Below are 24,052 nucleotides of genomic sequence, written 5' to 3'. Positions count from 1 at the left end.
CCTGAAATGGTTATCCAGTGACTTTATCCATAAATTGGCTTCAATAAAACATGCAAAATGAAGACAAATAAAATCTTGAAAGCAGATGTATCCACACAGCTGTGATGATGTTGTAACTTTCCTCCTTAACGATTAAGATTTTAATCAGACAACTTCATCAGAAACTCCAAGACTTCAAACATAGATAAGGTGTGAATTCTACCAGTTTTATCTCTCTCAGGGAGGATCATATCTGTAACAGGTGCCTCTGGTTTCCTGTCTTACTGGTATTCTCCATATAACTTTGATAAAATCACAATTATTTTTTCAATAAAGATCAAACACACTGGTCAGAAAACAAGAGGCTCCAATAATAAATTTAGATATCTTATAAAAAAAAATCATAAAAATTATTGTGTGTCTCACATTTTACTAGGAGATGATTTTTTCGACAGTCACCAAAATCATTTTACTAGAAAATGATTTTTTACAAAAAAATAATTGTTAAACTTGAGGAATTGTGTATTGCAAGGTTACATTAAATTGCAGCAGGTAAAAAGAATTGGTTAAGTAACTTTTTCTATATGCAAAAAAAATTATTATGCTCAAACAGTAAATAAATACATGTCTGGAAACCAAATTAAAAGGTATCCAACAAAAGTCTTTGTTTGTTGGTTATTTGAAAGAAATATTTTTAAAAGTCACACTTGAGACAGACTTAAATCTGCTTTTTTTTTTTGTTTTTTTTTTTTTTTTGCATCAATTAATAAAATGCTCCGCAGGGCGCAGCTTGATACGACCGCAGAGGTCGAACCCTGAACAGTTGGGGCAAGTATAGACACAACATTCAAGCCTGATACAGCTCTGAATTTGGATTGTGATTAAATATTTGACACAGCAAAGGTATCTGACACAGAATGAATGTGGTCTAAGAACTTAACAATTAAATTGGACATTCACCTATTATGGTCCAATATCCAAAATCTAAATACATGGTTAGATTCAGCATATCAAAGAACCCCAAGAATTCAATTTTTGATGAAATCAAACAAAGTTTAATTTTGGACCCTTTTGACCTCAATGTGGACAAAGTTGATAACGGGGCCCAAAAATCAAAAATCTAAATACATGGTTAGATTCAGCATATCAAAGAACCCCATATATTCAATTTTTGTTGAAATCAAACAAAGTTTAATTTTGGACCCCGATTTGGACCAACTTGAAAACTGGGCCCATAATCAAAAATCTAAATACATGTTTAGATTCAGCATATCAAAGAACCCTAAGAATTCAATTTTTGTTAAAATCAACTTTAGTTTAATTTTGGACCCTTTGAACCTTAATGTAGACCAATTTGAAAACGGAACCAAAAATTAAGAATCTAAATACACGGTTAGATTCGGCATATCAAAGAACCCCAATAATTCAATTTTTGATGAAATCAAACAAAGTTTAATTTTGGACCCTTTGGACCTCAATGTGGACCAATTTAAAAACAGGGCCCAAAATCCAAAAACTTAATACACGGTTAGATTCAGCATATTAAAGAACCCCAAGAATTCAAGAATAAAACCCCATTGAAATTGGTCAAGAAATAAGCAATTTATACGAAGTATCTTCTTTTGTACAATACTGTGCAATTGAATATTTCTTGCTATTGCGCAATACTGCACAATTGACAATTTCTTGCTATTGTGCAATATTGTGCTATTGGATATTTCTTGCTATTGCGCAATACTGTGCAATTGAAGATTTCTTGCTATTGTGCAATACTGTGCAATTGAAAATTTCTTGCTATTGCACAATACTTATTATATAATAATTTACACATCCTGTTTGGTGTGTATCTCCTACCATATCATTATTATTTGCTTTTAAATATAAATCAGAAATAACCAACTTAAAGTGGAAAATTTTAAAAGAAAAAAAAGGAAAAAAAGAAAAAAATCCCCCCCCCCCAATTTTTTGAACCCCCTTATGATTCATCACCCCCAAACTCAATCCCAGCCTTCCCTTTGTGGTATGGTACCTTGCAGTACAATTTCAGAGAGATCCATACACTTGAACACAAGTTATTGTCTGGAAACTAGAAAATTTGTAAGGGTTCCGCGGAACCCAGTGTCTCGCCTACTTCTGCTGTTAATCACAGGCTCAACAAAAATGAGGAAAAAAATTAATAAAATATTCCTCTCTATACTATCTTTTGATTGTAAGTAGCTTCTGTCCAAGTTTGGTAAAAATCCAGGATAGTTTATGAATCTAATAAATGTTTTAAAATAAAAACTTAAACTGCAGACTGTTATGTAATGTTAACTGGAAGAAAAACTAAGTCCATTTATAAGTAAAATACGGAAAAAATGGAACAAAATTTTCACAAAATTTCCTTTTAGATACTAGCTTTTAATCATAAACAAGCTTCTGTCTAAGTTTGGTACAAATCCAGGATAGTTTAAGAAAGTTGTTAAAATTTTAAAAACTTTAACCACAGAGTGAATGTAATGTTAACTGGCAGAAAAACTAAGTTCATTTATAAGTAAAATATGAAAAAAACTGAATTTTTTTTTTACAAAATTTACTTCTGGATACTATCTTATGATCACAAACAAGCTTCTTTCCAAGTTTGGTACAAATCCAGGATAGTTTAAGAAAGTTATTAAAATTTCAAAAACTTTAACCACAGAGTGAATGTAATGTTTCCTGGCAGAAAAACTAAGTCCATTTATAAGTAAAATACGGAAAAAATGGAATTTTTTTTTTACAAAATTTACTTCTGGATACTATCTTATGATCACAAACAAGCTTCTTTCCAAGTTTGGTACAAATCCAGGATAGTTTAAGAAAGTTATCAAAATTTCAAAAACTTTAACCACAGAGTGAATGTAATGTTTCCTGGCAGAAAAACTAAGTCCATTTATAAGTAAAATACGGTAAAAATGGAATTTTTTTTTTACAAAATTTACTTTTGAATATTATCTTATGATCATAAACAAGCTTCTGTCCAAGTTTGGTAGAAATGCAGGGTAGTTTAAGAAAGTTATTAAAATTTCAAAAACTTTAACCACAGAGTGAATATTTGTGGACGCCGCTGACGGAATGTAGGATCGCTATGTCTCGCTTTTTCGACAAAAGTCGAAGGCTCGACAAAAAATGTGTTTTTGGCCCCTTTTTGGCCCCCAATTCCTAAACGTTTCGGGCAATTACACCCAAACTCAAACCCAGCTTTCCCTTTGTGATATGGAACCTTGTAGTACAATTTCAGAAATATCCAAACACTTACACACAAGTTATTGTCATGAAACTAGAAAAATGCTTGTTTTTTGCCCCTTTTTTGGCCCCTAATTCCTAAAATTTTGAGGTAATTACCCCCAAAATCAATCCCAGCATTCCCTGTGTGATATGGAACCTTGTGGTACAATTTCAGAGAGATCCATACAGTTGAACACAAGTTATTGTCAGGAAACTAGAAAAATGCTTATTTTTGGCCCCTTTTTGGCCCCTTCTTCCTAAACGTTTCGGGCAATTACCCCCAAACTCAATTCCAGCTTTCCCTTTGTGATATGGAACCTTGTAGTACAATTTCAGAAAGATCCATACACTTTCACACAAGTTATTGTCATGAAACTAGAAAAATGCTTGTTTTTTGCCCCTTTTTTGGCCCCTAATTCCTAATATTTTGAGGCAATTACCCCCAAAATCAATCCCAGCATTCCCTTTGTGATATGGAACCTTGTGGTACAATTTCAGAGAGATCCATACACTAACACACAAGTTATGTCTGGAAGTTACAAAAATGCTTATTTTTGGCCCCTTTTTGGCCCCTAATTCCTTAACTGTTGGTACCATAACCCCCAAAATCAATCCCAATCTTCCTTTTGTGGTATTGAACCTTATGGTAAAATTTCATAGAGATCCATTCACTTAAACTAAAGTTAGAGTGCGAAAACCAATGTGTCTTCGGACGACGCCGGACGACGACGACGACGACGACGACGCCAACGTCATACCAATATACGACCGCAAAAATTTTTGCGGTCGTATAAAAAATGCTTTTCTGCAATCCCTTTAATTAAATATAGTTTTTGTGTTATAATCTATATACTAACATAGTTTTTGTTTTATCATCTTTTATAGAAAGAGACCAAAGGCTTTGTAAGAAATGTACTCTAAATCTGGTTGAAGATGAACAACATTTTATTACTAGTTGTCCAGCATACAATAATGATAGGGAGATATTTTTCAAGGAGATAAACTGTATCTGTCCCAATTTTATATATCTTTCAAATGAGGCAAAATTTGATTGGTTATTTACTAATGAAAATTTGTCTATACTTAAATATTTAGGGAGCTTTATTATTACATGTCTAGATGTTAGACGAAATGTTAATTAATGTATGTAATAACAATGATAATTGTAATGATTTTATAGTTCTGATCCTGCCTGGAATTAAATGTATGTGATTTTTTATAGAATGAAGATAATAACATCTGTCTGAACTTTTTAATGTTTCATTTTAATATATAAAAATGTTTTTCTGTTACAAATCATGATGTATTGTTTTATGTGTACATGTTATGCTGCCCATCAAGGGCCCTTGATTGGAATAATAAATATTCTTATTCTTATTCTTATTCTATAATCTATATATACCTATCATTTTAAGAACTTTCATGTAGCTTCTTTTGCTATTTCTTTTCTATGTCAAATACATACTTAAGCATTGATAAAAATAACAAAAACAAAAAATATACACTGCCCTAAAATAACTCTGATAGACAACTTCTCATAACACATGAAGACAACTTCACATGGATTTAACATTGATTGAACCTCAGTAGATAATATCTAAATTGGATCAAAACATTGAGAAACTAACTACAAAGTGCCAATTCAGTCCCAAACTTAAGACTTTCAACTTAGAATATTACTTTTTAATAACAATTGAAATAAAGATAAACCTGTCAGGTTTAACTATTATGTCTAGGGAAATTATTTTAATGTGTTTGGCAGTATGTAGTATTTGGAGTAAATCCAGAAAGAAGCAAACTACATGTAACCCATACATAAAAACCTACTTGTAAATACTACCCTACCAAATGTTGAAGAAACCTATAGATACACCTTTCAAAATTCAATTCTGAAATCATGAATTTTGTCTTACTCTCAAGTTATTGTCTAAGTATGCCAGTTATTTCCCTTGCTGGTGAGAGTACTGAAGGGAGAACTGATAAAGCTATGTTATGTCAATGATATTTGGTATTTTAAGTTTTATTATATGATTAAAAAAATTCTCTTTTCTCATTGGCTAAAAGTATACAGAGTCAACATTATATTCACTGCAGGAAAAATCATGCGAGGTTAATATAAGATTTGGAACAGCTAAAGTGTACCTAAATATAGATATTCCAAGGCAACGTCAATGACATCATGCAACTTCTCATTTTTTTTCTTGTTTTTGGAGTATTTTTTTTCTCTTCTTCTTGTTTTTGATGTATTTTTTTTAGTAATCTTTATTTAACTTCGAGTTAAGCCATTTCAATTTTATTTTACAGTGTGTCTTTTTATGTTGTAATGTTACACTACTGTCAAATGTTAGGGTGTCAGGTTGGCGCCTGTTAAAACGTTTAAACCCACTGCATTTTTATGCAAATGTCCTAAGACAGGAGCCTGTTGTTCAGTGGTTGTAGTTTGTTTGTGTGGTTCATAGGTGTTTCTCGTTTCTCGTTTTTTATATAGATTAGACCGTTGGTTTTCCTGTTTAAATTGTTTTACACTAGTCATTTTGGGGCCCTTTATAGCTTGCTGTTCAGTGTGAGCAAAGGCTCCGTGTTAAAGGCCGTACTTTGACCTATAATTGTTAACTTTTTATACATTGTGACTTGGATGGAGAGTTGTCTCATTGGCACTCATACCACATCTTCTTATTTATATTTATTGAATTTTTCAACTTATAAAAGTGAGCAACTGTAAAAGCAGATGATATATTTAGTATAGAAACAAGGAGCAGTTTAAGTCAAACTTGAGCAAATACTAGAAATTTGGAAAAGGATAAAAAGTCATATAATAAAACAATTGTTGACTTTTGATACAGTTGATTCAATGATTTATCAACCTCTGAGAGATATGACATTTGCCCTCAGCCATTGGCCTTGGTGGTGAATATCCTATCTCTGGGATTGGTTAATCATTGTATCAACCTCATCAAAAGTCGATTATTGTATAGTATCATCATTTGGAAGTCTCATTTCCATGGAGATCAAGGGTGGATCCAGCCATTTTTAAAAGGGGGATTCCCAACCCAGGATAAAAGGGGCCCGGTTCCAACTATATGTCCCCATTCAAAAGCTTTGATCGTCAAAAAAGGGGGGGTTTTAACCCCCAGAACCCCCCTGGATCCGCCACTAGAGATTATTTGACACTCTGCCCCTCAGTCATGGTATATTGACTTTGAATTTGATGCAAGCAGACTTTCATAATGAATTTTTTAGCCTATGTGAATTATATAAATAAAATGCTCCGCTGGGGCGCAGCTTGATAAGACCGCAGAGGTCGAACCCTGAACAGTTGGGGCAAGTATGGACACAACATTCAAGCTTGATACAGCACTGAATTTGGATTGTAATTAAATATTTGACACAGCATAGGTTTCTCACACAGAATGAAAGTAGTCTAAGAACTTAAAATTTTTTAATTTACCTATTCAAACCATATCATTATTATTTGCTTTTATATATAAATCAGAAATAACCAATTAAAATGGAAAATTTTAAAGAAAAAAAAGGAAAAAAAAATCCCCCCCCCCCAAATTTTTTGAAACCCCCTTATGATTCATCACCCCCAAACTCAATCCCAGCCTTCCCTTTGTGGTATGGTACCTTTCAGTACAATTTCAGAGAGATCCATACACTTGAACACAAATTATTGTCTGGAAACTAGAAAAATGCTTGGGTTTTTTGCACCTTTTTGGCCCCAAATTCCTAAAAGTTTAGGGCAATTACCCCCAAACTCAAACCAAGCTTTCCCTTTGTGATATGGAACCTTGCAGTACAATGTCATAAAGATCCATACACTTACACACAAGTTATTGTCCTGAAACTAGAAAAATGCTTGTTTTTTTGCCCCTTTATGGCCCCTAATTCCTAACATTTCGAGACAATTACCCCCAAAAACAATCCCAGCCTTCCATTTGTGGTATGGTACCTTGCAGTACAATTTCAGAGAGATCCATACACTTGAACACAAGTTATTGTCTGGAAACTAGAAAAATGCTTATTTTTGGCCCCTTATTCCTAAACGTTTTGGGCAAGTACCCCCAAACTCAATTCCAGCTTTCCCTTTGTGATATGGAACCTTGTAGTACAATTTCATAAATATCCATACACTTACACACAAGTTATTGTCATGAAACTAGAAAAATGCTTGTTTTTTGCCCCCTAATTCCTAAAATTTGGAGGCAATTACCCCCAAAATCAATCCCAGCATTCAAACCCTCAATCAGCATCATTTAACAGTAATATCTAAAAATGGAAATTACATAATAAAGGTATTAAAATAGAAAATGACATCATAGTCATGGCTAAAAATAAACAAAATCCTTAATCAGCAACATTTTACAGTAATATCTAAAAATAAAATTCCTTTGTAACCATAAAAGCCCATTTAAATACATCATGACAGATATTAAAATAGAAAATGACATCATAGTCATGGCTAAACATAGCAAAAACCTTAATCAGCATCATTTAACAGTAATATCTAAAAATAAAAATTTCTTTGCAACCATAAAAGTAAAATAGAAAATGACATCATAATCATAGCTAAAAATAAACAAAAAATTTTTTTATTACCAAATTTTAAATGGAGTTTATTAAACTAAAACAATAAATTTGCAACCATAAAACCCCATTTAAACACATCATAAAAGTATTAAATAATTCAACTACATCATAAGGCTATAAAAATAGAAAATGACTTCATAGTCAAGGCTAAAGGTAAACAAAAAACCTTCATCAGCAAAATTTTATATTGGCAAATTTCCAATGAAGTTTATTATACTAAAATTGTTGGCAAATTTCCAATGCATTTATTAACAATAAAGTTATTGGCAAATTTCCAATTTACATAATTTAAAAGCAGTGTAAGTGAGATATTTAAATGAGTTTGAATTACCAACCTTACACTGCTTTTAAATAATGTTTTGTACTTATTTGTCTATTAACCTGGAAACCCTAGTTTTTTCACCTTTTTTTCCCTTATTATTTAAAGGTTTGAGCCATAACCCTACCCCAAAGCCAATTCTTAAATTCCAATGTAACCTAAATTTACAATATACATAACTTCAATTTAAGTTTTTGATAAAATCAAACCACATCATTATTATTTGCTTTTATATCTAAATCAGAAATAATTAACCAACTTTAAGTGGAAAATTTTCACACATCACGCCCCCCCAAACTCAATCCCAGCCTTCAGTTTGTGGTATGGTACCTTGCAGTACAATTTCACAGAGATCCAATTACTTAAACACAATTAATTGTTGGAAACTAAAAAAAAATGCTTATTTTTAACCCCTTTTTTAGCCCCTTATTCCTAAACATTTGAGCAATTATCCCCCAAACTCAATTCCAACTTTCTCTTTGTGATCAGAATTAACCAACTTAAAATGGAAAATTTTAAAGAAAAAAAAAGGAAAAAAAATCCCCCCCCCCCCCCAAAAAATTTTTTGACCCACTTCCCTTTGTGGTATGGTACCTTTAAGTACAATTTCAGAGAAATCCATACACTTGAACACAAGTTAATGTCTGGAAACTAAAAAAATGCTTATTTTTGCCCCCTTTTTTGGCCACTTATTAATAAATGTTTTGGGCAAACATTTTACAATAATATTTAAAACTGAAATTAATTTGTAACCTTAAAATTAAATAGAAAATGACATCATAGTCATAGCTAAAAATAAACAAACTATTGGTAAATTTCCAATGGAGTTTATTATATTAAAACAATAAATTTGCAACCATAAAAGCGCATTAAAATACATCATAAAAGTATTAAAAAAAATTTAACTACATCATAAGGCTATTAAAATAGAAAATGACATCATAGTCAGACTAAAGGTAAACAAAAAACCTTCATCAGCAAAATTTTATATTGGCAAATTTCCAATGAAGTTTATTATACTAAAATAATTGGCAAATTTCCAATTTACATAATTCAAACATAGTGTAGGTGAGATATTTAAATGAGTTTGAATTACCAACCTTACACTGCTTTTAAATAATGTTCTTTACTCAATTATTTGTCTATTAAAATGGAAACCCTAGTTTTTTAACCTTTTTTCCCCTTATTCCTTAAACGAAAAAAAATAATTACCCCTTTTTTGACCCCCCCCCCCTATGATTCATCACCCCCCCCCTTCCCCCCCAAACCAAGCTCAATAACAGCCTTGCCTTTGTGGTATGGTACCTTGTAATACAATTTTAGAGAGATCCATACACTTGAACACAAGTTATTGTCTAGAAACTAAAAAATGCTTATTTTTCACCCCTTTTTAGGCCCCTTATTACTAAACGTTTTGGGCAATTACCACAAAACTCAATTCCAGCTTTCCCTTTGCGAAATGGAACCTTGTAGTAAAATTTCAGAAAGATCCATACACTAACACACATTATTATTGTCATGAAACTAGAAAAATGCTTGTTTTTTGCCCCCTTTTGGCCCCTTATTCCTAAAATTTCGAGGAAATTAACCCCAAAATCAATCCCATCATCGACCCTTTGTGATATGGAATCTTGTAGTACAATGTCAAAGAGATCCATACAATAACACACAAGTTATGTCTGGAAGTTACAAAAATGCTTATTTTCGGCCCCTTTTTGGCCCCTAATTATTTAACTGTTGGTACCATAACCCCCAAAATCAATCCCCACCTTCCTATTGTGGTATTGAACCTTATGGTAAAATTTCATAGAGATCCATTCACTTAAACTAAAGTTAGAGTGCGAAAACCATTGTGTATTCGGACGACGACGCCGGACGACGACGACGCCGGACGACGACGACGACGACGACGCCAACGTCATACCAATATACGACCACAAAATTTTTTTGCGGTCGTATAAAAATAAAGCTGAAACTGCATAATTCTTGGTACAGTTCTTATTGTGGAAAATCTTTTTCTTACATATATCTTAATTTTGTTACCAAACTTGATTGCAATGCTGCAAATATTTGTATCCATATATCTTCTTTTCATACTCTCAAGCTCTGCAATGCTTCCAATTTGTCAGTTAGGGAACGACCATTTAACTTCAAGGGGGGGGGTTATGGTTTTTCACTAAAAAAATATTCTGATCCCCAATTTGATGAAAAAAATATTCTGGTCGAGCAGATGACAAAAAAAAAATATTCTGAATCCAGAATTTCCCCATACCTTTATAGTGTTAAATATTGAAAAAAAATAATTTGATTCATAGCGTTAAAAAACTAAATAAAATTGATCACGCTTAACACGAAAAAAAATTTCTGACTCAGACAAAAAACCATAACCCCCCCTTGAAGTTAAATGGTTGCTCCCTTACTCAATAGTGAGGGAAATAACTTGAAAGTTATCATTTCCCCAAAAATTAGTTTTTGGAAAAGGCTAAAGAATACATTACAGTAAGTTTATTTTTTTTTAATTCCTGAGATTTCATTTGGAATTTTGTGAAGGATGTGTCTGGTTCTGAAGAATATCAAAAGCAGTAAAGCTTTAAGGGCATACGATACAGAAGAGTTCCCTCATTGATTTTTTCCTGAAATTTTGGTAGAAGGTCAATTTCAATGTGTACTTTTGAAATATGTAAAAAAAAAATATACCTTCATTACTTACTTTTTGAGATGATTTGGTTTGAAATTTGCATATTTGAGGTAAAAACACTGAAATTCCATAAATAAGGACTTTTACGGAAAGTAACAATACTTTTGAACGAACAGTCATAACTTAAGCGGGTTTTTTTGTAAAATGTTCCTTAGATCTATGGCATCAACATGCTGTAACAAATCTAAGGTTTAACCAAATTGTTATTTTATGAATTTATATTACTATTAGTGAAATAAAGAAATTGACAATAATTTAGCGTCTATTCAGAAGTGCAGAAAAAATTCGATCATTGATTTTTTCTTAACATTTTGGCGGAGCGTTCTTTAAACATTACTTGATTTATTGCAAAAGAAAAAACTGGGGGTCCATGTGCTTGTTTTTTCAATAAAAGCAAAAAACCTTGATTTTTAATGGCAATCGGGACATATGCCAATAAGACGCTAAACTATGTTAACATAAGTTTTAATCGCAACAACGTCGTGAAATCTTTTCCGCCGTTCACGACTACGCTGACAACTTCAGTGGTATAGCCAAGGGTTTTTTTTTTCGAAAGCAATGATATTAATCTTCAAAATTTATAAAGCTGGTTACCCGTAAAATAGCATAAAATATTTGCCAAACCTTTATGAATTGTTACGAAACTTGGATAGAAAAAGTATTCTAGTAAATTACTTTTAGAAAAAGAAATGTTGGGAAACAAAAAAGATAAATCTGATTAAAAAAATAATGTGCATCTCTGTCCGACATAAGTCCTACAATTCATGTAGACAACACAGCTGAGCATGCTAGTTTTAATTATTTAAAAGGCCCCGACATGACACAATGTGAAACAATTATGACCCCTGCTGGTGGACTATCAGTCCCCGAGGGTATCATCAGCTCAGTAGTCAGTACTTCGGTACTGACATGATTTATAACAAACTTTTCTAAAATTGCCCGTTTATAAATTTTGAAATTATAAAGAAACTAAGGTTTCAACTCCCTCAGGCAAAGTTGACCTTAGATGGATTTGGCTATTTGTTTTAGGTATTTTTGTCATATAGCTCTTCAACTGTTTCGGTACTTATACATTCCTCAGATTTCAAATGTTTGGCTTTGAGCGTTCCTGATGAAGGTAAATCCAGAAAAGTGCTTCAGACGCATGTAATTATTAAACGTGTTGTTTTCAATTTTTTTATAAAGTAAGTGTGATAATATAAAAATTTGTAAGGGTTTCGCGGAACCTGGTGTCTCGCCTACTTTTGCAGTTAATCGCAGGCTCAACAAAAATGAGGAAAAAAATTAATAAAATATTCCTCTCTATACTATCTTTTGATTGTAAGTAGCTTCTGTCCAAGTTTGGTAAAAATCCAGGATAGTTTATGAATCTAATAAATGTTTTAAAAACTTATACTGCAGACTGTATGTAATGTTGACTGGAAGAAAAACTAAGTCCATTTATAAGTAAAATACGGAAAAAATGGAACAAAATTTTCACAAAATTTCCTTGTAGATACTAGCTTTTAATCATAAACAAGCTTCTGTCCAAGTTTGGTACAAATCCAGGATAGTTTAAGAAAGTTATTAAAATTTGAAAAACTTTAACCACAGAGTGAATGTAATGCTAACTGGCAGAAAAACTAAGTCCATTTATAAGTAAAATACGGAAAAACTGGATTTTTTTTTTTACAAAAATTACTTCTGGATACTATCTTATGATCATAAACAAGCTTCTTTCCAAGTTTGGTAGAAATCCAGGATAGTTTAATAAAGTTATTAAAATTTCAAAAACTTTAACCAAAGAGTGAATGTAATGTTTCCTGGCAGAAAAACTAAGTCCATTTATAAGTAAAATACGGAAAAAATGGAATTTTTTTTTTTTTTACAAAATTTACTTTTGATTATTATCTTATGATCATAAACAAGCTTCTGTCCAAGTTTGGTAGAAATCCAGGATAGTTTAAGAAAGTTATCAAAATTTCAAAAACTTTAACCACAGAGTGAATATTTGTGGACGCCGCCTGCAACGACGCCGCCGACTGAATGTAGGATCGCTATGTCTGGCTTTTTCGACAAAAGTCGAAGGCTCGACAAAAATCAGGACAATTGGAATGATTGCCAATGAGACAACTGTCAACCATAGTTCAAATGATGAAGATAAATGAAGTAAAGGTCACTATACGTCCTTCAAGTTCAACAATAAAAAAAAACAAAAGCCACACCGTTTAGTCAGCTTTAAAAACCCCGATATGAAAATGTGAAATGATTCAAACAAGAAAACTAAGGGCCTACTCTATAGGCATTATATGAACACAAAACCATACCCACACTAAATCAGGTAAGCTTAGAAACTACTCTGAACATGTTTAAAAAGTGAATATTTAGAGCTGTTTTGAACAAATTCATGTCATAATTGTCTCAATATAGTCCATTACGGTGTAGTTAACATTTCATAGGAAGTACAGCAGTCGGTATTAGAGCATGAAATTGCATGATTCTGTATCATTAGATAAGTTACCTAAACTTGTCTTCAGGGTATTTTTTTTTATTACGGTGCATATAATTATTGACTTACGGAGCAACCATTTAGTCAGACATTTTTTGGGGTTTTTTTTCGGTGCTATCAATCTTTTTTCAAAATTTAACACTATAAGGTATGGGAATAATCTGGATTCAGAATTTTTTTTTTTTGTCATCTGCTTGACCACAATATTTTTTTTCATAAAATATGGGATCAGAATATTTTTTTAGGATAAAAACATAACAACCCCCCCCCCCCCCCCCCCCCCCTCCTTTGACGTTAAATGACTGTTCCCTTACTTTTTGTATTATACCTCCAATCTAGGAGTGGGTGCAACCACATTGTTTGTCCGATGTCCAACAAATATTTTGTTTCTTATCTAAGAAACTACCTTACATAGAAACTTCATATTTGTTGTCTTTGGTCAACATTCTTTTTTTATTTTTTTCTCTCAATATGTACATAGGGGATATGCTTAGCACATCAACCGGTGCGTTTTCATTTTGGTCTATAATACGGGGCTTATAAATGTGTCTGTTTAACTGACAGTTCTTCTTCATACCCATATATATTCCATTGGTTTAAATTCTAAAAATACCGTTTAACTTTTGAATGTACCTATACGAAGTCAGGATCAGTATGAGACGTTGTCTTTATGTATTATGTTATTTTGTCATTTTGTTGATAGTCTGTTAAATTTATCCGTAAAATTCTCCATACGATTTATAGTTTGCCAAATAGTGTAGATATTATATATTGATCAAGACAGTACGTTGATATCAAAATTACTTATTGTGCTTTTTGTGTAGTTGGGTTTCTGTCTCATCGACATATGATTATTTACATATCTTTTATTCATTTCCTATATGAAATAAAACACACACAAAATTTTGAATATGGATTTGAATTTTCACATCTCAAGTTAATACTGTTTACTTCTGAAGTTCATTATTAATGAATAAATATAACAATTCTTGTGATATCAACGATTTTCTTAGCAGGTATTTTTTTTCAAATCCGCCAAACCGGGTTTATGACGTCAATGGATTTTCCGCAAATGTCAATACATCTAAAGCTACGTCCCCAAATGTAATCGTTCTTATTAGAAACATCGCGAAATTACATTGTTTTGTTTAACAACGTCGCGAAAACAACACGAACATTTTTGAAAACGTTATTATCTGCTCCTGCTACTGTATCGTATGCCCTTAAGTAAGTATACCAGTGAAAACAAAAGTTTGACTGTTTGTAATTGTAAAGTCAAACCAAGTGTTCAACTGCTACTGAAATTAAATGTGAAAGGAAAATACTTTGATTGATTTGAAGGTGTGATGGTAACATTTCAATCTTCACAGCCAGAATATTTGTCAAAATGGAGCTAGGTCAGATTGCTATTGGTGGTTTCTAAAGCGTCATCATGTACAAGTCCATGATTAAGTACATAAGGATGTGGTGCAGTGTTGAACCTCTCTCTAATTCAAAGTGGACAAATTCTTAAAAAAAAAAACATTGTCATAAATCATGCATTTATAAAATTACTCTAAAAATTAGCCTGGGGCACTTATTATACAAAAAATAATTGAATATGATGTTAACAATGACTATTACAATTTATAACAAAATGCACCTTTTTTTTTATACAAGATATATCAAAAGATAAACCAAAAAATTATCACTTCATAATTCACAAATTTCAATTTATAGCTATATTGCATTTCCATCTTTCCTGGCATAAATCTTGATTTTTGAAGCTCAATTAAAGCTACTTAACACACACACACACACACCTTAACATTAAGTCATAACCCCAATTTAAATATTTTCATTTGATAAGTGTACATGTGTACAAATAAATAAAGGCAATATGAAGGGAAGTTCCCATCAAGGGTAATGTAACACCATAAAAGTGACACATTATACCAAAATATTAGGACTATCATTATCTAAACCATAATTGAAAAGCCTGGACCGAATTGTGAAGTGCATATTTTTCTGACAATGTCACATTGATGCCAAACAATCAGGTTTCACTTTATACATGTAAACAATTCAATGCCATCATTATTTCACAAATACTCAAAGTATCTGTAAAATTATGCTAAATGAAGAATTTTGATATTCCTGTGTCTGTGTAAATATTAATATTGCCTACAGGTTAATGTTATGTCAGTTAGTAGAATCAAAATTTCAGTATGAAAGATACTTTTGTTGTTTTGGTGATTATCTATTAAATTGGTAAAAAGTATTAAATGATAAAAGTAGTGATTATTCCATGATAAAGCTTGACGTAAGCAAACAAAAAAAATAGACAGATAGAGCCTTTGATGGAAAATACAGACTCTTTATAAAATCCTTGAGAGTAATCACAGAAGCAGTGATGCTATCAGAGAGATTTCTATCTCATACATCAAGGAAATAAGGTTAAACACTTTGCTCAAGTCGACTTACACTTACTGGAGACAATGAATGATAATTAAAAATAATAAAATGTACATGATTTATGTAAGATGATTGAAGAAATTTATGAACATTTGATGTTTTAATGTATTTTTTTTTTTTTTTTTTTACAAAATCATAGTTTTGTTTTGTGTACATAAAAATGTCATGCTGCACATCAAGGGCCCTTAATTGGAACAATAAATATTTTATTCTTATTCTATTATCTAATAAGGTAATAAAATAGAGATTACAACTAAAAAAAATGCAGGACAAAATTTTTCATCCTAGCCCCCCATAAAAATCAAATGGTAGCTCCCTTATTCTCTGGTAATATTCTGTAGTATCTATCAGTTTATGCTGCTTAAAACAGTGATATAAATAAACCAATTACTACTTTATAAGATAAAAGAGAGGGGAAAGATACCAAAGGCACATTCAAACTCATAAGTCGAAAATAAACTGACAACTCCATGGCTAAAAAAGAAAAAGACCAACAAACAAACAACAGTATGCAAAAGACAACATATAAAACTAAAGACTGAGCAACACCAACCCAACCAAACTCTAGGGGTGATCTCAGGTGCTCCAGAAGGGAAAGCAGATTCTGCTCCACATGTGGCATCCGTCGTGTTGCGCATGTAAGAACAATGTCAAACCCGGTGATAAGTCTAATTTGGTAGAACACATTTGGGGAAAAGGGAGCAGGATTATAGTTATGACAATTGGAACATATCCATTTTCATCTGTGAAACAGATATTCCATAACGGTCAACCAACTAGATGGCGTCCGTAAAATTTACGAAGGGACGATTTCAACTTCACCACTTGGAACTCTTGGTTTAAGAGCTTCCTTGTGAGCAGCAACCCTCTATCAAGGAAATCATGATAGAAAACACAAGCCCTGGAATATGTATCAACTGGGAGATATATTGGGAAGCTGAAATCATCTCTATTGTCGTAATGTTTTGTTTTCAACCGACCCTCATTGTCAATAAACTCATCAACTCTCAATTTGGTTTTAAACAAAACCAATTAGGACAACTGAAAAAGTCCACCTAAATCTTTGTAAAAATGTTCAAGGGGAAGAAATCTGCATTAAACTAATAAGACTATTTTCATATTACCGACTTTTGACTCCAGAGTTTATATTTGTTTTACAGGTTACCTAATCAGTGGTAGGACATCCTGGTACTCTTGTCAAGTAAGAGCAACCAAAAGAAGTAAAATCAAACATATAATCGGTGCAATTTAGGGGGAAGTTTGCTGTTTTCTGATGATTTTGTTGTCTATAGAAAACATTATACAGAAAATTGTACTGATTGTAAGCTTGATTTTACTTCTTTTGGTTGCTCTTGACTGAGTACCAAGATGTCCCCCCACAGATTAGGAGATTAACCTGTCGAAAAGTTATACAATCCGGAGTCAAAAGTCGGTAATATGAAAATAGTCTATTAATTTAAGTGCATGTGCAAAGCTTAATAGACTTCATACAGAGGGAAACATATTTTCTCAAACTTTACAATAATTAATTCAAAAAGCATAAACCCTTTAATAAAAGAAGCCTATAAACTTGATGAAAAATATATTCAGAAGGAACACGCACCTGAATACATTCTCCCTTACTGATATTTTATAAGAAAATAATATAAAAAATTCAAAATCCCAAATTATAGATTTAAATAAAGGTGTAAGTAATAAAAATTTAAAAAAATATTTTATATCATTTTTTAACATTAATAGAGAAAAAAATAAATAACTTCAATCAAAAAGCAGCAAAATTTATCAAAGGTTAACTTAAATAAAGAATTCTAGGGAAATCACACAAGTTCTAGAAAAATTATTAACTAAATTTAACACACTCTTTAATTAGAAAAAGGCAAAGATACTATCCAGAGGGATTAGAGACTGTAAATATTGCAATATATTGGAAGATGAAAAACATTTTGTTCAAATAGCCAAAAATATAAAGACAATTAAGAGAACTTTTAAAGATATATGAATAATATAAACAAGGACTTCTTAAATTTTGCTAATGTAGATGAAACAAAGCAACTAAAATTAATAAGTAACCCTGGGCACAGTCAAATTCAAACAACGTTTAGGCCAGGTGACTTAATAATACTTTTTAAATATTATTGACTTATAGTTATTACAAATATGTTGAACTAGTTTACAACTGTTGTAGACATGTTAGTGTTGTTCTATTTTATTATATTATCTTTATTTGATTGCTTGTCAAAACATTATTATAGTCATGAATGATGATAGTGTTTCGGCATAAAAATACTGTATTGAATTGAGTTGTATGAAAAAAGAGTCCGTCCTGAGTTCATCGGACCCACACTAATTTGAACACCAGCATGCAAAATAATAATTATCTTTTATTCCAAAAGCAAATACTGAGCTTTTAATAGGATACATACATATTAATATGACCAGAGCTTGAAAAACTTAACGATAAGTGTGGATAGTATATTTTATAAACATTTTCCAAATTAATTAAATTTAAAGTACATGTATCAATAAAATAAAAATGTCATTTAGGCCCTTTGTTGTTCCTATGAAAGTTACTTTTAGATGTCATTTTCAGAGATATTGGTCGTCTTTCAGCAACAAAAATGGTGTAAATTTGAAAGGCAGAATAAAGAGTCATGTAGATGCCCTTCTGAATGTTCTCTTACAAGATCTGTATATCCATATATTAGAAAGTATGTGATGAATATAAGGTAATCTGTACTGCCCAAACAATAGTGTTATCCCTGTTGTAATGTAACAACTAACAGAAGAATATAAATATGTTATGATAGACAGCAGCTAAGTTAAGTGTTGAAAGTAATGTTATAAATATTGACAGTAGTTAGATATAGATCATGTTTCCCTCTGCTTGTATAACTGACAGGTGTAACTTTGGTATCTGAGGGCACAATTCATGATTGAAGAAGTAAGTATTAATTATTAAGTTAATTATCTAAGTAACTTGGATGTTTTTCATAGATGTTTCAATTTCAATCCATAAGTTTGCCACTTTTAATGTTTTTTCTACATATACTGATATAAAGAATGAACAAAAAAACAATTTGTAACCTTGAAATAAACTGAGTGCAAGTCATAATGTATTCAGAACAATTGGAAGTAATCACACTGACATTCAACTGGACACCAAATTGTCTTATCACAAAGAAATAACACAGTAGTTTTATGGTTATGCAGTTTACAATGCAACCTGCATGTTAAAAAGGGACCTTTATATCAAGACCATTATATTGCAGGATTATCACAGCCTTCAAGGGTGATGCTCCTCAACCCTTGAAATTTATCTCTGCTTTTGGTTTTCACAGCACATTACACTTAAATATGGAGATTATATGCAAAAAAAGCAGTTTGAAACATAATCTTAAACAGTACAATTTTGAGTGACTATACACACACACATCTATATATATATTATAAAATTTATGGATATTTTTCATCAAGTATAATTCTAAAGAGCCACCCTTAAGTATCATCAGTGATGGTCACTGTTTTGACAGGAAATTGCTGGACCCACTTTTTTACAGTTTGAATAATTTTAATCCAGACAGTCAGCATTTGACAAAAATTGAATGCAGTCCACATATTCTATATATATAAGATTGATTTGATTAAGAGAGAAATGTAATTTTGGATTGTAAAAATGTAAACCATGACAGGTTAAAATGCAAATATTACATGTACCGGTACATAAGAAACATACAACACATGAAAAAAGTTCTAAACAAGTCAAGTTATAAATAATTAAATAAGTATATAGATAATTGACCAATGTGGACCTCATTTTCGCAACTCCATGGACTGCTTTACAATGTATATACCACAACATTAGACAAAATATATGTAAAAATAATTAATAGGAAAATGCCATAATTTTCTTTACTAATTAATTAACTAGAATTATTAAGAGGTTATATTGATCACAAATACACCTGCCCTCAGCATAACTGTGAACATTAATGTCCAATGTCAAAATCCTGCAAACTTGGCCTGTAGCTTATGGTCTTAGATCAAGTGAAATTTAATATCCATAAAAAAAAGCCCTCAAATTTGCAAGACAATAAAGGGCCACAACTCTCTGTATTAAACACATATATGGATGATCAGTAAAATTTTAATTGTTTTAAAAGGGAAACAAGAAACAATCGCTATTTAAAAGATAACTTAGGAGCAAAACTATTGAACAGTGTGTGTCAAATTAGTCAAAATTGAACAGTAAAATGTGAAATATATTAAAATAATATCATATGCTGAACTTAAATAGGTTTTCCTTTTTTATGTGTTGTTTGGTTGCTTTTTCCTAGATACATTTTACATGTCAGAGCCCAGTACATCAAATCAAGTTTTATTTAGTAATTTAATGCAAAGAACACTGGGTGACAGATTGTTAATAAGGCCTAAAAAAAAAAATCTGTGTTTCCGGTAACATCATTTTGAAAAATAGGGTCGGTAGGTCGGATTTTTTTTTTTGAAGATCCAATAAAAAAATTAGGGTCAGGGCTAAAAAACAGGGTCGGTCGGGTTACCGGAAACACGGATTTTTTTTTTCTCAGCCTAACAGTAAATAATGATACATACATTAATTCAGAGTATCTGCTTTTCAGAGTTGGCTTATTTAAGCACAATAGTATAAGAGGTGATATTCATCCTCAATTGAATATATATTTTTATGTTTTTTTGCTTGGCTCATATGGGTGTAATTTGCAAATAAAATTTACATATATATAATAAATATATTTATATAATGGGTATGTAAAAGTTACATTATCCTTACAATATTTTGGTTTCTTGTAATTCTTGATTGAGCATTATCTTTTGTTTTTGCTTGACCTATATGGGTGTTACTTGCAAATAAAGTTATTATTAGAAAATCAATGGCTACTCAGCCAAAATTTTGTCACAAGTTGTCTTTCAACAAAATACACTATATACAACACTATTCTTTTTAAGCATTTTTTTTCCATTAAAATTCTTAAAGTTTACATCTCTTACTAAGCCTTTTTAATTATAATTGCTGTGAACTACTTTTTTAATAATTTTGTCAAGATGGTATTCAATCTTTTAATTGAACTCTTTTAAACCAGATTTAATATTTAATTTATTCTTGGTTGAAATATCAAAAACAAAATCTCCATTTTTCAATGTGAAATTGACCTTCAGATACATGTATTTTTCTTGAAATCTTGGAATATTTTTTCCTTGGAATTGAAGCATGTAGAATTAGGAAGACAAATATCGATTATATTTTGTTGTAAATATTTAATCCTTTTGGCACTTTCATGACTTTTAGTTTATTGTACATTTGAGAATAACTTTAACTTTTGGAATATCACACACAAGAAAACCAAGTTAAATGCTTCTACTATAAATTTGTAACTGTAGGACTGGGACTATTACACTAACCTTATTATTCCTAGCTGTAGGATCATTTTTAACATGTAACAAAAAATGAACACGTTTTATGTTTCTATTCATTAAATATTGGTAACTTGCAATCCAGTCATAACATTTCTGAACTTAAATATTAGGTTCATCAAATGGTCTACCTATAGATCAATTTTCTTTTTCTTTCATTGGTCTGGAAATAAAATGGTCCCATGGTGTATGATTAAGTGTAATATCAAATATTCAGAAAAGTGATTTGTTTCTTTAATTAAAATTGCATTTTCAGGAATTGATGACACCAATGTCATTGTAGTTCATGTTAAAGAGCTGTGACATCACTTTCAAAACTGAATTTAAATTCAATTGGGAAATTGAATTTAATTTTTCAACATTGTATTGAAAAGTAATATCATTGTGTATCATTGATAGTAGCATGCTGATTACAAATATTTAATCAAGTTGAAGTCTGATAAATCATGCAGTTTACAAAGTATTTCTACACCGAAAGTGAAATAAGGAAACTGTTATATTATTGCTCTCTGCCAATGGACTTAATAATGGTTATATCTATTTCAATTAGTTACTTTTCTTTTCTGTAAAAAGCGTAAATCACATTTTCATTAAGCATGAAGTGATGAGTGAACAGGGGTCAAAACACATGTTTTGATTACAATCAGTGATAATATTGACAATATAAACAAAATCATTGCCAACAGACTCTTGCTTAATTACCCTGTAATTGCATACTCATTAATACAAGATAAAAATATTCAAATACACATAAAGGATGGTATTGGCAATCAGTTCATTCACAAAACTACATTCACTCCCAAAGAATGCAGACTGATAACTTTTACACCACTCTATTTACAAGTGGAACCAACATTTTTATGTTTTAACATGTTTATTAAAAACTGTTATGTAATGAAGATAATTTTATTGTGAAGGTGTAAATAAATGTAAAGGTATTTTGATTTGACATATTCACTGCATGAATTTTTGGGATTGTTGTAATAATGTACTTGGTGTCTGTAATATTAAACTATTCAACTTTCAAAGATGTGTTATATAAATATATATAAAATAGGATTTTCTTATCAAGTTTCACATAATTGGATAACAACAGAACGAAAATAAAGAAAAATGATTTCTAAGAATATGAGCGACTACGGAACCTATTTTGTCGTTTGAATAACTTTTTCAATGACCCGAAACCTTACCTGTAAATTTAACCTAAATATTCTATTTAGTGTACCTGATTGGAATATATAACACTACCAGACCAAAATCTATGAAGAATAACATTTGATTAAATCCTAAAATCTAATAAATATATTTTTCGTTTTATAACAGCACTAAAATGGGACGTCTTCTATAACTGTTTAAAGTATACCTGGATAAGGTAAAAATAACTAAAATAAAATGAAACACCTACCGTGTTCAGGATTTGATATTAGTCCATATCCATGGAAAAAACAACTCCCAAAAAGAATACATGTATACAATAATAAATCTATATCCAAAGCCATTTCAGAAAATATGTTATTAAAAGTTAGTTCCAAAACTCATGTTAATTCCTACTTGGACTTCCCCGCTGTAGATACAAATAAACATGCGTTTGTTTAACTGCGCCACCGGAAATAACGTCATCAAAAGCCTGTCCATTCATCTTTACAGAGCTTACTATGATCTTACTACTATAATCAGCTGTTTGTGATATCGTAATATCGAAATATTTGTTAAATCAATCCAAGAATCGTGATTCGTTATCTTGATAAAACTCTAATGTACGCTTCATGGCTCACTTGGCATGTTTTATTTCTTGCTACTTTATAACTTAACTAGCTAGTTTGATACTTTATTTAATTTAACATTTTCGGGTATTCATTGAATATCATTAGAATAAAAATTTGGCAACACTCGTAACTAGTCAGAATTCCTGTAGTTTATTCATGTGTTTTTAAGGGGGTTGATTTTTTTATACATACTACCTAAAATTATATAAAATTAAAAAACAAACTATCAAAATTAAGCTGAAAAACTCAAAATTCCAGTTGATGATGTATACATATATATAGGTATTTGCCTAGCAGTTTAAGGATGTTCGCTTGTCATGTTTTTGAATTTATGTCAGATTTTCGGAATCCTTTGCTTTTATCCATTTGAATGTCTTAAAAAATTTTGCCAACTAACCCCCATTTTCCTTTTTAAAAATCTTTAACATGTATAATTATAAGTCATCTGTAAAAGTCTTATAAAATCTTTGTTATTTTTTAATAGTTTTTGAGAACTTTAACTTGGAAATGATAAAGCTATGAAAAATCAAGAGAGAACATTTTCCCGTCAAAATTTCAATGGCTTATATCTCGAAAACAAGCACATGGACATATATTTTTTTCTTCGCTCTTTTGGTTCCTTTATTAATCCTCTACCAATATATACTAGTGTTATGAAAAGCTTGTTATTTTGAAACTGAGTAGCAAACTTCCTTAACATGTGTATGTTGGCGTAAACTCTATATCTCGTGCAAACAAGTAGGCTAGATAAATTAACCAGCGTTCTAAGTTTATTCTTCTCTCTAATAATTTTTATCTACATGTCAGAAATGAGCTCCTGGCAAACCGAATGGTATAGGAAAGATAAAGTTGTTATCTTTACATATCGACATCAAGTATTTTAATACATTGTATCACGGGAGTGTCTGAGATCTGTATCGCATTTCCCTACCCTTGGGACATGTAGTCTTCGGTTTTAATTAGATTTCCAATTTTTAATATAAAAAAATAGGTTTGGTTTGATTGCATCTACACATCAGAGTTAAAATGACGTGAATTGAAGCAACTGTATACGTCGTCGTAAGGCC

General features: G+C 31.1%; 1 protein-coding gene across 2 annotated transcripts in view; it reads right to left on the bottom strand.

Moving 5' to 3' along the window:
- LOC127718868 (epidermal growth factor receptor-like) overlaps positions 1 to 22,825 on the bottom strand; it is a 213,534-nt gene extending 190,709 nt beyond the window's left edge. For both annotated transcript variants that reach the window (XM_052224917.1, XM_052224918.1), the window contains exon 1: positions 22,625 to 22,825. In XM_052224917.1, the coding sequence (XP_052080877.1) occupies positions 22,625 to 22,718 (94 nt within the window). In that variant the 5' untranslated portion in view covers positions 22,719 to 22,825. The remainder of the gene's footprint in view (positions 1 to 22,624) is intronic.
- Between the last annotated feature and the right edge of the window lie 1,227 nt (positions 22,826 to 24,052).

Source organism: Mytilus californianus, unplaced genomic scaffold (genome assembly GCF_021869535.1).
Source record: "Mytilus californianus isolate M0D057914Y unplaced genomic scaffold, xbMytCali1.0.p SCAF_10, whole genome shotgun sequence".
In the NCBI taxonomy this organism is placed as follows: domain Eukaryota; kingdom Metazoa; phylum Mollusca; class Bivalvia; order Mytilida; family Mytilidae; genus Mytilus; species Mytilus californianus.
The sequence above is the reverse complement of the archived record's forward strand: the minus strand, read 5'-3'. Positions and strand labels throughout refer to the sequence as shown.